We start from the raw sequence: 18763 nt of genomic DNA, 5'->3' as shown, positions 1-18763 counted from the left end.
CATGTTGCTTAGTCTGGAGAAAAGGAGGCTCAGGAGGCACCTTATTGCTCTCTAAAACTATCTGAAAGCAAGCTGTTATCAGGTCGGTGTTGGTCTCTTTTCCCAGGTAACAAGGGATAGGACAAGAGGAAAGGGCCTCAAGTTGCACCAGGGAAGGTTTAGCTATGATATTAAGAAAAATTTCTTCACTGAAAGGGTGGTCAAACATTGGAACAGCGTGCCCAGGGAAGTGCTTTGAGTCACTATCCCTGGAGGTACTTTAAAGCTGCATAGATGTGGCACATAAGGATATGGTTTAGTGGTGGAGCTGGAGGTGCTAGGCTAACAGCTAGACTCGATGATCTTAAGTATCTTTTCCAAACTCAATGAATCTATTTTATAAAAATGCCTATTTCTCTGTAGTGATCACAAAAGTAACCTGTGGAGGCTATGTTCATAGGTCAGGTAGCACAGCTAAGCCAAACGAATACGGGGCCAAGAACTGGATTCTGCAGTTGTCTACATCTTGAGCTTCTCATTGGCAATTCTGAATGTAGATCAATCAAATCTGAAAATTAGTCTTTTTATTTTTGCATAGTATTTCTCCATAGGAAGACCAGAGAAAAGTTTTCCTCCACTGTATCACTCACAAAAATGTGCCTACATGTGCACTAATTAACAAATTGTAGAGCATTAGCTTTTCCTACCTTTCAGAAAGTAATTAACTGACTTTACCCATATCCAGTATTTCCCTTAAGAGACAGACTCCCTAAAAACAACTAAGGCAGCAGTGGTTTCTAGGGATGATGTGTCCGTGAAAATACTATTATAGCCCCAGCATACAATAATTGCTTTGATATTTATCAATAATCCAAAAATTAACCACAGATAGGACAGATCAGGCTGTGAAACACTGAGTGCCGTTTTGCACTTTGAGTCCAAGGGCACAGGAAACTGATAATGCCCGTTTTGCTTGCTACAAGTCCAAAAGAAATTGTTTTCTTTGTTTACTAAGGGTGATTTAATAGAGAACAAGAGCAGCTCAGAGGTTTGGAATTATATAGTTGCACATAGAAATCTGAGAAGCAGCAAAATCATAACTCTCAATGCCCTAACTTTTGGGTTTAATTTCACTTTCAACAAAATCAACAGCAAAACTTGTCATCCACTTCAAAACTACCTTTTATTCAGTGTAATTATAAAAATCTACACCTACAGGTTTGTTAAAGTTTCATTTCAGTTTTTTTCCTTACTATTTCTCCTAAAATTTTAAGGAGGGGCAATAAATGTTAATCATGGGAAGAATGTTAAAAAGAAAATTTACTAACATTTAAACTTTGGCAAAAAGATTATGCTTACCAAGATGCTTCAAAAACAACACACCACTAAATGACAGCCTCATGTATGCTATCTGGTTTGTTTCCACCAAGCCCGACCACGTTTCTCTCAGATGTCACATGTTCTTACCTTGCCTCAAGACCGGTTTGCTGTCAATACGCTGACCTTTTTTTTCTTGCCCAAGGTAATCCAATCAAGCAAGCAGAAATAAAACTTTCCTACAGCACACTGTACAATCTTCTAGAAGGCTTGAAAGCCACAGGTTTTTTAAGACGATTAAATGAAAGAGAGAACGACATCTCGACCCTTAAATCCAAAGCTAAGACATGAGTCTGCAGTTCAGTCCATGCCTGTTACTGAGCCTATTGCTGTTATTTTAAAATGAAAGTCTGTATTTTTTCAGACATGTCCCATGTATGAGATTATAAATCAACATTTATTTCCCATAGCTCTAAAAAGAAGGGGCTGCATGCCCTTTTTTTTTTTAAATGCTAAATACATATACACTATATTACATTCTAAATACTCTTATGGCATTGCTTTCAAGCAAAAAAGGGAATCAGGAAGTTATCCAAACAATAAAATAAGTAATTCCAATAGTAATATATTTTAAAATACTTATTTTCAATATTGATATTTGCAAATAATTACTAATATATTCACAAATATATGTATGAATATATTGTAAACTAAGTAGGGAATGGTTTTGGCAACTTTTCTAATCCTTTGCTTAAAAAGACTTATGCTTTCTGGGTAAATTTAAGTGAAGAAAGTAATATCTTAAATTCATGTCCCAACTTACTACACAGTTTCTTGCTTATGTAACAAATTTTAGTAACTGTAATTGCAGCTGTTGCCCTTTCATCTGTATAAGAAATGGCCCTTTTTTCTGCATGAAATGTCATGTTGTAAAGAATAGCACCCTGGGCCATTCCCATGATAGAATCAAGTCCTCATTACCTTACTGGAAAGCAAGAAATCAACCCACTACAGTGAAAAGACCTCCTGTTTCTTTCTCTGTAGAGACACAGGATAGGGAATTACTAATATGATACATTAAGGTACAATAAAATATGTCAATAGCTTAGTACATCTTGTCCTTGGCCTCAGGCAGGAATGATTTTTTGTTTGTTAGGTGTCCAAATTTAAGGAGAAAAACAGACATTTTTCTCTGAATACCTAATTTGGAAAAAACCTATGAGAAATGTGCTGCTCAGAAACTTTAAATAATTGAGTAGCTCTTATGGAAATGGGTCACGAGGCAGAAGACAGGTAAAATGGTGTAGGAAGCATGCAAAATTACCATCCTATGGATCTGCACTGTTTCTCACTTACCTTTTCAGACTGACAATTATGTGTGCATATATGCACATGTATGCACAGGTGGGCCTATACACGCACACACACACACACACACACACACAAATGGTTAATGGTTCCAGTACAGACTGAGAATGAGACAACCAAGAGGTTACAAAACTACTTCATTATAATGTGTAGAGAAGATTCTGAGTGGCAGCAAGTAGTGATTTTACTTCAAACACTGAACACAAAAACCAGTGGCAATATTCCTTCAAAATGCAGCCCATGATCAGTCTCTGACTAAATTTTAAAGGAATTATGCCACTGGTTTTGAGAGGAGACTCAGATATTCTGTCTGTGACTTCCAGAGAGAAACTAGGATTGTTGTGTCTGCTTCCAAAAAACTCATTCAGAACTAGAGAATTTAACAGTTTTTCATGGTTTCCAATATAGAGAGAATATAATAACTTCTTAATCCAAGCTTTGCGGAGTATTTAATAATTATGTATATCACTGCAGCACTACAAATCCAGCCCAGATCAAGACTTCAAGCAGAATATGTTTCTACCAGCAACATTCTAAATTAAAAGTGTAGTAAATAAAGACAAGGAATTTAAGAATAAAGCAGAAAAATTGGAATATTTAAATAAAAATATACAGAAAAGAGTAGTTGCTAGAGAGCCTGATGCTTTCAAATTACTTCAGATGACCTGTAAGTAATAATATGAATTATTTCTAACTACTTCGGAACAAAGTAATTCTTGGAGTTCCAAAATCTGATTTTTTTCCACTCAAACACTTGATTGTTATAAATTTTAGCTAAGTTGGTGATTGTGCATGGCATCAGCAAAAGGAATTCAATTAGTAACTTGATGAAATCTTGCAGCACAAATTAAAAAAAAAAAACAAAACACCAAAATTAACATCTGATTGATCCCAAAAGAGGTGCTCATCCTTTAGTGTTACAAACCCTGCAAACTTCAACTTTCTCCCTTGGGCAAAAGTCTACAAAACTGGACAGGTCTTGAATGAAGCCCTGAAGGTCACCCAACACAGGCTGTGACAGCAGACGTGCCTTTTCCTTAGTGCTCTATATCCACTAGAGCTGTTTTACAGTAATGTGAGAGGGTGAAGAGTTTACACTAGCTGGTTATGCAATAAATGTCACTGGTATTACTGCTGACTTCAGACTAGACTCTCAGCATTAAGCAGTTAAGAAGTGATAAAGCAGGATTAATTCCTGAGGAAAATTTTTGATTAATTTGTCAGTGTAGTTTGTAGTACAAATTCCCTGCTATCTTTATTCTTCCTCAAACAAGAAAAAATTTTGTGCCAATTTATTAATCCCTTAAGTGTAGGGCTTCATAGCAATTTTAATATCATTGCACAAATGAAGTCATCCAAGAAGATAGCTATTTATAGCTATTCATGTAAATCACGATACGGAGAACATAGGAATAGTAATGGAATAGTGCAAAACACAGTAACTGAGCAGTAGCTGTTCTTTGAACTGCCCTGATGAAATTGCATCTGGCAGGGACAGTAAAATCACCCAAAGTGAGCCACTGTTGGTTAAGGCAGAGCAGTAGTTATACTGCTAGATAGAGCTGCATTGGAGGCAACACGAGCTCTGAACCCTCCACCTGCTGTAGAAACAAATACATGATCGGCACATAAAATTCACATTGCTCTCCCAAGACCCAGCAAGGCAGTGATGTTTTTCCAATACTGCATTATTTTTTCATTTCCTTTTTTCAGATAGAAACACATGTAAACCAGTGAATGACCAATGACAGCAAATACCAACTGTATTTCCTCTAAGATACAGGTATTGCCTGCAAAATAATGAAATGTGGTAACATACTACAATATATTGTCTGTTAGATGTAATTTGTTTGCCAAGAGCATGCCCTAAGGTTGCTGTAACTTGGGATTTTTAGTTTGCCTGTGTCACTGACCTGCACTTAACAATACAATTGCAAGAATTTCACACACACAAATTTACAATAAAACCAAACTAAACCCATACCATCTGATCTGCCTGTTTTCTCCAAAAGCAAAACAGAGCAACAATAGTACTACTTTGACTTAGGTCCTGTTATACAAAAAGATGCTGCCTTCTACCAGATGTATCATTGACTAACACTTGCAAAGATCTATTGCTAGATCACATGGAGAAATAAACTATTTCTTTAAATTATTTCTAGAACATTTATGTTTAATAAATAATCAACAACTCAGTCACAGCTTGGGTGAGAAGGAAAAGACTGATGGTATGCTAACTGTAGAGAAGAGTAAGCATATATCAATGTAAATAAAACTATATACATGATAAATCATGTTCTTCTCATCAGGTACTCTGAATAGTATTTATCTTTTTACACCGTGAGTTACTGAGAGGAGGAACTGTGATTTCATACAATTGTCTAAGGACCTAGTCTAATGGAGACCAGATTATCATCTCAATACTTTGGTAAGAAAATTAATAATAGTTAAAACATTTATGCTTGTCTTAGAACAGTACGGTGTCAAGAGCATTCTATAAGAAGGAGTTTTATTTCACAGGCCAAATTTCCAGAATTTTTAAATGCACAGCTAAGTATTACTAAGATATTTGGTTTGTACTGATAAAGGAAGATAGTGATTTTTAGATAAGTACTTAATAAGGGGTTTTGAATAAAAAAAATTAATCACAAAACCAGTCACCTTTCTTTTTATAAACCTCTTATGCCTCCTCTTGCGATGCATATCTGTGCATAATAAATTCATTACAATTACCCAGTATTTGCTCTATCTTGTCATTGTAGGTTCTAAAATAATTGTCAGCACCCTGACAGAATTTGAATCTCTAGTTTGTGCCAATAGCACACTTACTGCCACACAGATTTATGGAACCAGCCATTAAGTTAAATAATAAATAATAAAAAACAATGTTTAAATAAAAGCTGGCTGAAATACAATGGAATATGGCTAATCTAGGTTAAGGCAAAGGAAACTCCGTTCTTTATTCTACAGACTTAGGAACACCACTCTGGTCACAGTTTGCAGGTTAGGCAAAACATGGTAAATGTCTAGGGAGAAACTAGGAAGTATTATTTATATTGAAATTTATTTTATAAAGAGCAAAAGAGGTTGCTAGTTAGATATTTCTTGTTACAGATGTTACAGATGTTTACCTACACTCATCTCTAATATATTTTCCCATCTGTTCTATATCCTGTGTATAAAACACTTAATACTCATTTATTTCACACAGGTCTTTTTAAGACAAGTAGGGGCACATACCTTATTTTTCAGAACTTTCCTGACTTCCACTTATACATCTCTTTTGTTGTAGGACTTTCTTCAGCCTGAACATAATATCCATTATGCAGTAAAAAAATTGAATTGGCTATAATCTTATTCTACAGTTGCAAAAGCAAAATCCATTAATTCTTGGGGGAAAAAAATCAGAGGAGAAAGGACAAAAAAGAATCTCTTTTCTCACCTCTGCAGTTGGCAGTGGAAAACTGACTCTTGCTAATAAAACCAAAAAAACCCCAGATCATCATCAGGGAAGAAGCACTTCATCGAATCTAATTTTTTTGTCCTGTGGCCCTGGCAGTGAGCTGTTTGGCTGCCTGGGGAGTGTCACCACTCAGAAAGGCCAAGGTCACCCCAAAGTCAGCAGTGCCCAGAGCATCACTCTTAAGTGTGGCACCCTCAACACCGCAACAAGCACTGCTGTAGGGCAGCTTCCACCACTCCCATCCCATACACACACTTTAAAACACATGTTGTGGAAGGCTCACTACGGCCATTCAAAACAAGGTAAGAAAAATAGGGGAGTCAGCTGTGCCTTACCACTCAAAATATAATGAGTGCAGCTCCACTGAAAATGAGCAATGAATGTGGGAGATCTGTATGTAATGGCACAGAAGTGGAGCCCTCTCATCACCAAAATCTGAAGAACTTGTAAAAGCCACTGGATTTTGTTAAACTTTTATTTGTGAGGTAAATCTGGAGAACTACTGGGGGAAAAAGTAGAGGAATATGGGTCAGATGGAAAAGCAGATGTACTATGCTGCTGTACCTAGGTCTGGCATTTCTGAACAAGCCTGGAAGCAAAACAATGGCATCTGAACATCTTCTCTGTTTTTCTCTGTTTTAAAGTAAAGCTCCTTCAGAGATTAAGCACCCCAAATCAGGTAGATATTTTGAGGTCTGGTATATTGATTTGGGGATTGAAATTCCACCTACAGTCTTCTGTAGCTCCCACATTCTGTTGACAATCTGGACTAAAGTACGGAAAAACATTTATAAACTCTCAAGACTTTGGGACTTCATATTCCTCTCCTTGTACAGCTTCTGGCACAACAAATTCAATCACATCTGCAGTTCTGAAATACAGCATGGCGAACAATTGCCAACACAGCTGGTTTTGTGCAGTCTCTAAGAAATATCATCTGACTTCTTTTTAATTACATATGCTCTTTATTTTTCTAATATATTGATGAGTATGTTTTCCCTTTGCTATTAATTAAAGGTGGCACAGTTTTAGCTTTCTTTTTCCCAGCATAATTAATAAGGGCTGACTAACGAATCTTAGTGGATGCCCATGATTTAAGAGCATTTAATCTACACTACGTTTGTCTGCTGTCACTTTTGTTCATTACCAGGGTTCAAATGTACAAAACAAGAGATTCAGCAGAATAATCATTGTTTTGTAGTCAACAAATTACTGAGAGTTGCTAAAATAAACAGAGAATAGTATCCATTTCACTGTACTAACAGTTGCATATATAAGTGCCAGCCTTTGGTTATGTCAGTTTATAGCCCTAAACTGAAACAGCAATCATAAAAACCCAAGGCAAACTAACAATTACTGCTACTAGAGTAACATTAAGTTAACACAGAAGTAGCTTAAAAATTTTTTATATAATAAAAACAGATAAAATGTGACACAAAACCAGACTTCTATCAAAGCAAAAGATGGACAATGACAGTGATGATGCTCACATTCCAAACATGTATTTTAAACAATGTAGCTATCTTGCAAGATCCAGCTTTCATAGCTCTATATTCACACACACACTTGCACAAGTAGACCAACTGTGAAATGTCTGTAGAATAAAACTCTGATCTCCCTAAGAACATGAAACACTATGAACTATGAAAACTATGAAAAAAAATCTTTTGTTGGTAGTGAGGGAAGAAAACTTATTGTATAGATAGAGTTACAGTTACTGTGGATTCAACATTAAGAAGCCCTGAAAAAGAACGGTTCAGGAGTTTCAGTTTTTCCTATATGCATGCAGATAATTCATATTTTCCCTGTAACAGACACATATTAGATCATACATTATAATAGTGACTGTGCATATGTAGAGTTAATACAGCCACTAAGCAGAGAAGTACCTAAAAATACTGTTAACAACCGTTCCTTTAGAATGCAAACACTGCCATCAAATGCAAAGTGGCAACACTTGAGATCAATGTGGATCTTAAAATATCACACACAAGCTATTCAAGTCTTTTAAGACAACAAAATTGGCAATAAAATATTAACTATGCCTTGTTGGTAAAAAAAGCTCATTTTACAAATGTAGTTCTCCATAAATGTAGAAAAACTGTCTTAACTATACCATAAGCTATTTATCTAAAATGCTACTGTCAGTGAAACAGATGTCATTGCACAATATCCTTGTGCCACCCACATTCTGTTCTTCTAGCTGCCAAACAGAACTGTTGTGAGTTATTTCCTGAATCATCAGATTCAAGCATTTCTGCAGTGATCTCCATGCTACATTAAAGAAAGTACTTAACAACTGAAATGTAGTTTCACATGATGTTTTACTGCAACATAATATATTCAATGTATCTTCACCAGGACAGATAACAAGAAAAGGCCGAAACCTTAGCAGAGGGTCAAAAAAGTCTAATTTTTAAGAACTTTGAACATCAGCTTTTCCCATTTTCCTCTTCCAGTCTGTCATACTCGATTTCAGGCTTCTGTTTTTAAACATCTTCATTCAGCTGAGGAAGATGTAAAATTAATTTAAAAGTTTCTACCTCAGTCCTAAAAAATCATCTTTGCAGGATAGCTACATAAAACCTAAAAATCATGCCACAGAATAAGTTAGGCTGGAAGGATCTTGTGGGTATATCTGATGGTGGGATCATACTACCTACTGTACGGCACATTCAGAGCAGCTCATAGGGCTCAGTGTCTCTTGTCAGGGACCCATCTTGATCTGCATATGCCATATGCCATCCTACATTGTACAACTTAAAAACAATCTGCTTTTTGTCTTTTCATGTTGTCTCACTTTTTCATCTATTCTCCTTTTTTTTCATCCTTTTCACAGTGATCTCTGGCATTCCTCAGTATCAGGCTTCCTTGACGGTTACATGGGGCTCTCCACACTTCAACTCTCCACAGTTCAAACAGGATCTTGCCAATACACCCTATGAATTCTAAATGCATAAAGCTTGTAGTCTGTTCTCATCGGTGCCACAAAATTGTTCAGAAAATTCAAGTTACCAGATTTTCTCAGCATGGACCCTTTAATAGTCCAGACTGTATTTGTTTGAAAGCTTGTGAAGGAAAATAGTGAGTACAATGAAATTCATATAGAGTACTCTGTCTAGAAGTAACCAACATACTAAAGAAAATAAGATCAGAAAAACTAGCTAAGTTCAAATAGTAACACTTTTCTAGTAAAAAAAAAAAAGTGCTTTAATTCTTAAAAATGGGAAAGGAATCTGAAAGGCATCTATAGAGATACACGTACATTCGAGCAACCTCATGAATACATCTAGAGCAGGTGAAAGCTAAGTAGAAAAATCATTCATATCTAAGACCTTTTCTCACGGGAAATACTGTCCTTGAGAATGTAAAACTTTCTTCAACCCTTCAAGACAACTGATAATAAAAATACTCAACATTAAAACACATTTTAGTATCTCAAGAGGTTTTTTATCTGATCAGATTTTTACTCTTTGATACTTGCTTGCTAATAAGCAACCTAACCCTTCAACTATCCAGCTTTATGATGCCTTATTTAGACTTCTCAAATTTCTTGAGCTGCTTTCAGATTACAACAGTCTTAAAGATAAATACGACACACAAGTTTTTTTAGCAGAACACTTGCCAGTTTGGCAGCAGCAGAATCAACAACAGATAGGCAGAGGGAGCGTTGGTTAGAGGAAAGAGAATTTTCTACACTCTCCTGAAATAAAATTATTCCAAGACACACTAACCCACCAGTTTCAGAGAGCTGCCTAGCAATTCTCTGCCCTAACTGGGGAAAAGAGAATGAAAAAGCTTCTATGAGAAAGCCCCTGAGAGTGCAAATTATGTGTTTAGTATACCAACTTGATTATATACAATTTTATATTGCATTGACAAATCACAATCTTGATGACTTGGAACAATCTAAACTAACAGCTAACACTGTAGAAATTAAGCATCCTTTGCCACCAATAGCCAAGAGTATCACTTCCATGATACTTAAAACCCCCAGTGTTTAGGAAATAAACACACGTGTATTGCATTTGGTACTAGGCACCAGATCTCAGACTATAAAAAGATTTTATCCTTTGCTTTAGGCAGTAACTTTTAAGCTAAAAAACCTAGACATCTCTATCAGGCCTAGGATAGGGTTTTTTCCTTGTGTTTTTGTTTTTTTTTCTTTTGTTTTGTTTGTTTGTTTTTAATTTAAAAGCAAGAAAAACAATTGTCTAATAATAGTAAATAAATGAACACAGAACTTCACAGGGATTCTTTCCAAAGAACATAATCTGTAACATAATTCTTGCTATGAGAAAATCATGAGTTCATTCATCTTGCTAAATGCTGTTCCACCGAATAATAAAATAATTCATAATGACTTATAATTTCAAAGTGCCAATGGAATATTCAAAAATATGTCTTTACAGCATGACTTAAAGAGGAAAACCATGGTCTGACACCTTCAGAAGCTGTTTTCACCAGGAAGTAGAAAACATTTATTAGCTAAATTGCAATAAAATTAGAGCATCTTTTATCTCCCTTTACCCCTAAGTGATTTGTGAATACATTATTTTATCATTTTAATTAGCTTCAAGATAATTCAGGAAAAACATTTTCATGAAACATACAACGCAAAGCCTGTGTTTTTAGGAAAAGTAGCCAGTTTTCTGATTTTTTTCATCCCTATCTGAAATTGTGTACCTATATTATGAACAAACTCTAAGTAATTAAAATATGAAACAATGAGTGGTCCTAAAGGTATCTTTAAAAATCAAATCCATCTAGAGTACTTCAAATATAAATAATGTTGAAAATGGCTTGCAAATGATTTATTCTTCTGTTCATAATTGAGCATTTACTTTGGTATATAGCTACTTTACCTCACCCTATAGCCTGAACAACATGAGGCAGTTGCTTTTCATATTGCTAATTGTTTAAGACCAGTTATAGATTTACATTTTCTGTCCAGTTTATGGGCAGTTGTGCATTAAATGGTTGCTTCATATACCATAGTCTTCCTAGTATTACACACATTTAGCACAAACTGTCAAATACTTACAATGCACTGTGAAATCTTACATTACTTAGAAACCAACTAACATAATTAAAGAAGTCCTTCATTAATTAGAGCAAGTACTTTGTTGCTGTTGACCTTTCTTTTCATTTACTTATAAAATCCCAATTGAGCATTTTGAGAAAGATAAAGATGAGTATGCTAATTTTTGGAAAAAAAAAAAAAACAGAACAAAAGTGAAAAAAATAAAGTTACAAGTAAGTGTACAGCTGTTAAGCCCAATTAGAAAATAAAATAAATAAATGAGAATTTCTGGATTTTAATTTTGGTGGACTAGTTTTGTGTCTTGCCCTAAAACTGAATGCACCTGTCATAACTGCTAAAATATCCAGCTCTCTCTTCAAAAGTAGGCTTCCATGAGTCACAAACGAGTGGTCTTCTCTATAGTTATATGTGGTCTGTTTATATGCTTGTGCATTTATATCAGTGGATTGTGTCTCTTCCAAACCCTTCATACAGGACTGTTAAACAAAAGAAACAAAACAGTGAACAGCTAACTGCCTGATACTTTGAGTAATTACTGCATAATACAATCTTATCTGATGAATAACCCCAATGTCATATAAAACCAGGCAATTCAATTTCAGAATTAAGCATCCAATTAAAATACTACTACATATATATGTATTTATGACTTCAGCTTCATAGGTCCCTTAAATATTGCCTGCTCTAAAAAGAGAGCTGGTTAAAAGATTATAATATTTGCTGAAGACCCACCAAGCCCTCTGTGCATAACTTTCATTCTCTACTTGAGGTCAAAAATTAGTTTGCATAGTTGGAATACCATAAATGGGAAACATCCTCCTTAAACAGAGGACCTATGAGTTTTGCCATTGTGGTCACTGTTTTTCGAGAGATTTCTTTCATGTAATTGCCACTAATTACAGCAGGAAGTTATTATTTTAATATCAGCATCAGTAGATGAAAAATGCATTTAAAAATACCTTCGTATACTGTTCTGAGTAATTTGGGGGGTTTTGAGTAAGAAAGTGTATTAAAAGTCTTTAAAAACCCAAATTTTGTCACAAGATTCTCTCCAGATATTGTTACTGCTTTATCCAAAAGCTTAGGGAAAAAAATAGTAGTTATATTTCAGACCTCACCAATGTGCCAAACTGCTGAGTAAAGGTTTGTGTCTTTTTGCTGGCTTTTTTTTTCTTTCTTTCTGTGTGATCGGGATAATTCTGAAGCTAAAATGATTCACTAGAAGGCTACTCTTGTTCTTTATTTTCAGTCAGTTTTGACTAAACAAAAAGACATTTGAGCGAAACATGGAACTATTTCATATTGGTTACTGTACTATATTGGTTACTGTACTATATTAGGATCCTTATGATATCAAAGGGCTCAGCACTTACAAGGACATTATTACATATAATTCAATAAAAATTGACCAACCTTTCCTTCAGCATCTGTAGTTACCTTCTCAACCTTGTTCCTGTTTAAAAATTTCTTCACCCATTCTTCTACTTGAACATTGAACTTCATGAAAGTCACATAGAAAAAATATGCTGTCAGGAGTGTAACGCTTTCCCACCACATTATGAAGTTATCCAGAAAAAAGATGATTAGCAAGATCAAGTCAATGATGTAAAAGGACATATCTCGAAAGAGTGGCCACCATGTAAGGTTCAAGATCTCTTTAGAAAATAAAGCACACATTCCAATAACAAATAGGATATTGAACACGGCAGATCCCACTATTGTACCAATGCCAACATTGCTGTGGGATATAAACACTCCTATTAAAGAAGTGAAGAGTTCTGGGGCTGACCCACCAGCAGCCATGAAGGTTGCCCCTGCCACATCATCAGAAATGGCCAGTTTTTCAGTGATGACAGTCAAGGAAGGAACAAAGAACTCATCACAGACTATAGCTAAGGCTATAAACATGTAAATCATTCCAATTATATGCAGGATCACTGCTCCCTGTCTTCTCTCCTCAAGAGAGAAAAGGTCTGTGGGATACTCTCCCTTTGAATGATCATCTGTTTCATTGTCATGCCCAGCTTCATATTTCATAGAAGCATGTGGGTCTAGAGTGCCATTTTGATTCTGTTCAGTGAAATCCAACAGAGTTCTTTGGTGCCCACGCACCAGCTTTTGGCTATCTAGGCTGCTGACCAGTGCCATGCTATGTGGTTCCATCTTGAAAAAGGCACTCATTGAAAGTGAGAAAGTACTAATGGCCACTACACTAACAAGAAGCCCTACGATTCGTATCAGTCTCAGTTTTTTCCAAACATTCTGGTGCCGTCTGCAACCAAACAGTGGTTCTTCCAAACACCATTCCTCCAAGACACCAGCAAGAGTTTTTTTCTGAAGAGCCATTTTGTGTGAGATGCCGAGGGAGTCAGATGAACTGTTCCTTCATACTTTTCTCCAGCTTTGAAGTTAGAGGTGCTTTAAGAGTCTTCCCAGAATCAAGTACTTTTACTCTTCGCAGGATGTATTTTCTTCATTAGTCTTAAAAGGACAAACATATTATTAATATTAGTGAAAGGGCATGTAATTATAAGCTTCTAAAAGACTGAGTGAAATTTAAAATTTAAAGCAGAATACTACCAACTGTAGTATAAAGACCTGTCACATCCCATCAGACACAGCAATGACATTTTTGTTTAAGCAGTAACTGTGGATAACAGTCTATCAATACTCTGATCATATTATGCCTCTCATATGCCTATGAGCCACTGCCCTCCTCAGTTGCTGACAAAAAAAAATCCTAGTAGAAGGTAAAAACTGTCCACAGATCTTGCATAAAAATGAAGAAATTACTATTTACCAAAGATTATTACCTCATGTAATTACTTTCTACTATGATCATGTAATGTCCAAATCCCAAATGCAGGGGCAATAATGTCTGAAAAAAAAGCAACATGCTAACAAGCATCTCATCAGACCTTTAGGCAGCTGAGGCAGCATTAATTGAAATATTATGTATGCATAGAGCAACAGTCATTTATATGTACATAAAACACAATGCTGTTGGAACGGGATCGAAATGCAGTGTCTTCAGCTCCTCTGTAAAATCGACTCAGGTTTATAGAGAACTCAACTTGCTTCTGATCAGACCTAGGACATTAGCTTGGATGAGTCAAGACAAAATTTTCAATCACCCCTGGTTTCGTTTGGGTTTATGTCAAGCATTCAGCTATAAATGTAGAATGTTACTAAGAATACCTATGTGGTACCTTTTAAAAGTACTCCTCTTACAGATCCTTAAGAAAATAGTTTAGATTTACAAAAGAGTTGATAATGAAACAAATGAAACGGTGAGAAATTATGTGAGAATGACTATTCATGTATGCCAGAGAGGAGCATACTGGATCAACGGCACTTCTAAAACAGGAAAAAAACCCCTCTAGACAATAACAAGTGCTTCGGTTATTGAACTTCCGAAATATTCGGAAGAATATTTGTAATGTAGAAATTAGTTACATATGCATCATGTTCAGTAGTGTGCATTTTACATGAAACAAGATATAAGATACTCTCTTAATAGAACTGATTATTAGTACTACTGCCCAAAAAATACTTTGTTACATCTCTTATTCAAGTAATTTGTAGCAACAGCTGAATACTGAACAATCTATTAGTCAGTAGAAGATTGATTTTGTATTCTCAAATGCAGGATTACAGCTATTACATGCAGTTATTTCCATAAAAGTTATTAAGTAACTTGCAGTTTCTCCTGATTTTTTTTTCAAACAGTTTCCATATTAAGCAGATGTCATGAAGACATACTCTATCCTCAGGATACAGCACCGCAGCGGAGATATTTTATTTTCCATCTCAGAGTTACTACTCGACGGACTGCCACAGAAACATTAAGCTGGAAAGTCACCGGAATGGCACCGTCGCTGCCGTGCGCAGCCGGCGGCGACGGGCCGATGATCGCGCTTCCCTGACCATCCCGGGGTACGGGAAGAGCGCTTGGGCTCTCTCCTGCCTTGGAATTTGCACGGCCTGCCGTGCCAGACCGCTCCCGACATAGCGGACCCCAGACCCCGGTGGAGCGCAGCGCAGCATCCCGGCCGCCCCGCCTTCTCCCTCGTCCCCCCGCAGAGATGCCGCAGACGCTCGCCTAAGTCAGCCCAACTTCGCACCGATCCGCGCCGCACAAACTTTTTCCCCCTCTGAAAGGGCAGTGGGTCCACTTCCAAACGCGGAGAGCCCCGGAGACACTGACCGGGCGGCTCGGGGCACCGGTCACCCCTCGGCAGCCGGTCCCGCCCATGGAGGCGGGAATTTGCGGCTGGGAGTCCCCGCATCGCCGCAGCCCAACCCCCGCCCGCGCACCCCGGCGGCGCTCACCCGGAGCTGCGCTGCGCTGCGCGCCGGCCCGCGGGCGCTGGGCAGGGGCGCGGGAACAAGCCGGGATGTGCACAGGGATCGGAGATTCGACCACGGTCCCTCGCGGCACTGACTGCGGCGGGCGGCGGCAGCGGTCCGCCCCATGCAGGCGGGGCAGGCGGCGCCCCGCCCCCCGCCCGCCGCGCTTCCCACGAGAGTTTGATCAGAGGCCAAGCAAGGCTGGCAAGGAATCTGTTTTTTTTTTATCTTTTCACCTTCATCTTGAGTTAGCAGGTGCGGTTTAACTTGGGTAAAATTCAGCGTTTCTAGCAAAGGTCACAAGCCTCGAGGAGTAAGGTAATTTTAAGGCCTTCTGATTAAAATATCCTTTATGCGAAATGTTTTCTGAAGGGAAATCAGGACATGAAAGAAAAAGACATTTAGTCTTGGTTTTAATTTTAAGGAAGATGACATGCCCACGATAAAGTTATTAATCATGATTCACTTACTGCTGAACAGAGATTTCTTCAAACTGCAATTCAAAGTCACCACAGAGAACAATAAAGATGCACTGAACATACAAGAAAACAGGCTAAGTTCTTAGCCAGAACTATCCCCCTCTATTTTGGTCTTCATCTTTCAGCATTATTATTTCTCCAAGAAACTGCGTTTTGATTAGTAATTGCTTCAAAATTCACATGCATTAAAACTGTTACAATGCAGCTCTATCAAAGGGAATTCCTGGTGGCACATGCTGGAGATCAGTTAAGAGTTACACAGGTAATGCTTTTTTGAAATCATATTTGCACTCATCCTCTATACTGTTGTTAGAAAAACCTACATGGTAATTCGTGAATAAAACAAAGTAATCTGGTGCACCTGAAGTCTGGAAACGTGGGGGCCAAGCACTCCATGCTAAATTTCACGAGTTCTTACTACACTGTTGGGAACTAGGTGAACTACCATCAGACCTTCGTGATGCAGTCATCATCACGTTGTATAAGAAGAAAGTAGTTAAATCACACTGTTCAAATTACCGTGGTATTACTCTGCTTTCCATTGCTGGCAAAATCCTGGCAAGAATACTTTTGAACAGACTAATACCCGCTATAGCAGAAGGAATTCTACCTGAAAGCCAGTGTGGTTTCAGAGCCAACAGGAGTACCACAGACATGGTATTTGTTCTCAGACAACTGCAAGAGAAGTGCAGGGAACAGAACAAAGGTCTCTATGTAACCTTTGTTGATCTCACCAAGGTTTTCGATACTGTGAGCAGGAAAGGTCTGTGGCAGATTTTTGAATGTTTAGGATATCCTCCCAAGTTCCTTAAAATGATCATCTCACTCCATGAGGATCAGCACGGCCAAGTCAGATATGGTGATGCACTTTCTGAGCCCTTTCTAATAACCAATGGTGCGAAACAAGGCTGCGTTCTTGCACCAGCCCTATTCACAATCTTTTTCAGCATGATGCTCCAGAGGGTCACGGCAGACCTCGAGGATCAGGACGGTATCTACATTCGATATCGTACTGATGGAAGCCTTTTCAACCTAAGGCGACTGAAGGCCCACACTAAGACCTTAAACCATCTTGTCCAGGAGCTGCTTTATGCTGATGATGCCGCCCTTGTTGCCCACACAGAAGCAGCTCTGCAGCGTTTAACATCCTGCTTTGCAGATGCTGCTGAGCTCTTTGGGCTGGAAGTCAGCTTAAAGAAGACTGAAGTTCTCTATCAACCTGCACCTCAGGAAGTCTTCCATCATCCCCATATCACCATTGGCCAATCAGTGCTCAAATCAGTCCATCAGTTTAATTACCTAGGTAGCCTCATCTCCTCGAATGGTAAGATTGACGGAGAGAGAGACAACAGGCTGGCAAAGGCATATAGTGCCTTCGGAAAGCTTCATAAAAGAGTTTGGCGAAATAAACACTTGAAGAAAAGTACAAAGATCAGTGTTTACAGAGCCATAGTGCTGTCCACTCTCTTATATGGATCTGAATCATGGGTCATCTACCGCCACCACTTGCATCTCCTAGAACGCTTTCATTAATGCTGTCTCTGTACAATCCTAAACATCCACTGGTCAGATTATGTGACTAATATGTCTGTTCTAGAACAAGCAGCAACCATGAGTATTGAGGCCATGTTGCTGAGAACACAGTTGCATTGGGCAGGACACGTCTGAAGGATGCAGGACTACTGCCTCCCTTAGATCTTGCTTTATGATGAACTTGCCACCGGCTGCTGCAAGAGAGGAGCTGATGGGGTTAATAGCGGGTCTATTAGCTCCCAGGATGGAGATGTAGACTGAGAAAACTTTCGGGTGTATCCTTGATGATAAGGAAGTCAGTATGCAGCCCTAATGGAGAAAACAAAGGCAGGCTGTAAAGTTGGTAGGCCTAGGATGTGGGAGCTGCAATAAGGCCTTGAGCTTTGCCAAATGTATCACCCATAGAACCTAGCCAATGAAATGCTATTGCTTGCTTACTAAAAATAAGGATACTGCTTGCTGCTAGCAAGGGGTATAAAAAGGCAGATGAGAAAATAAAGAAGAGGAAGACATCTTTTCTGCACATAACTGACTCCTTGTATCTTTATCGGCCGTCACGACTCTACACTGACATATGGTGACCCTCGACGTGATACTGCATTGCTGACCATCGGGTGATGGATGGTGGTGACGGAGCTTGGCGTAGCTGAGTGCAGTGAGGAAACTGCCTGGGCCCGGACCTGAGAACTACTGACACCTGGAAAAGTTGAGCCACCAAGAGCAAAGACTGTGATAATGGGGAATCAGATGTCTAAAGAGGAAAAGTTGGTGCTGTCCACTTGGAAGCACTTCCTAAAGCATAAAGGTGTGACTGTTGAAGATTATGATTTGCAACATTTGCTGCTATGGTGTCGAAAGCAAGGTTTTGAAGCTAACACATCAGTTGCATTTAGAGTAAAGACTTGGGAGAAGGTGGGGGATAAACTGTGGAAAGAGGTTTATAAGGGTGCTAAGAGTGCTAAGGAAGTAGAAGGTTTGCCTGCTACCTGGCATATATTGGTTGAGACTTTAAAAGACTGGCTTAATGAACAAGTTTCGGAAGGTATTCAGTTGCCTGAAACAGAGCCTCTGTCAGATACAGAAGGACATGAAGGGGAGGAGGGAACTTTAGTTGCTGGGGCATCGCCGCCTGCTACCTCCCCCTCTGACAACGAATTGCTTGCTTTAGCAGATAAAAAAGAAACTGTAGCATTTGGATTCACATACTAAAAAATCTACCAAGGGTCCAGC

General features: G+C 38.2%; 1 protein-coding gene and 1 long non-coding RNA gene across 5 annotated transcripts in view; one reads left to right on the top strand and one right to left on the bottom strand.

Moving 5' to 3' along the window:
- Nucleotides 1-15595, bottom strand: part of SLC24A2 (solute carrier family 24 member 2) — a 155253-nt gene extending 139658 nt beyond the window's left edge. For 3 of the 4 annotated variants that reach the window (XM_039388830.1, XM_027722359.2, XM_027722361.2), the window contains exons 1-2: nt 15504-15595; nt 12585-13652 (exon numbers count right to left, since the gene is read on the bottom strand). In XM_039388830.1, the coding sequence (XP_039244764.1) occupies nt 12585-13517 (933 nt within the window). In that variant the 5' untranslated portion in view covers nt 13518-13652; nt 15504-15595. Of the gene's footprint in view, nt 1-12584; nt 13653-15295; nt 15373-15503 lie in introns of those variants that run through there. The other variant, XM_027722360.2, reaches the window with a different exon arrangement.
- On the top strand, nt 10-9060 carry LOC113988600. The gene is made up of 4 exons (XR_003540963.2): nt 10-82; nt 4378-4447; nt 4974-5092; nt 8967-9060. It is a non-coding gene; the product is annotated as an uncharacterized LOC113988600 (long non-coding RNA).
- Nucleotides 15596-18763: the final 3168 nt, after the last annotated feature.

Source organism: Pipra filicauda, unplaced genomic scaffold (genome assembly GCF_003945595.2).
Source record: "Pipra filicauda isolate LSUMZ 115617 unplaced genomic scaffold, ASM394559v2 scaffold68_size4259465_pilon, whole genome shotgun sequence".
NCBI lineage: Eukaryota > Metazoa > Chordata > Aves > Passeriformes > Pipridae > Pipra > Pipra filicauda.
Note: the sequence above shows the minus strand (reverse complement) of the source record. Positions and strands in the feature narration are given on the sequence as shown.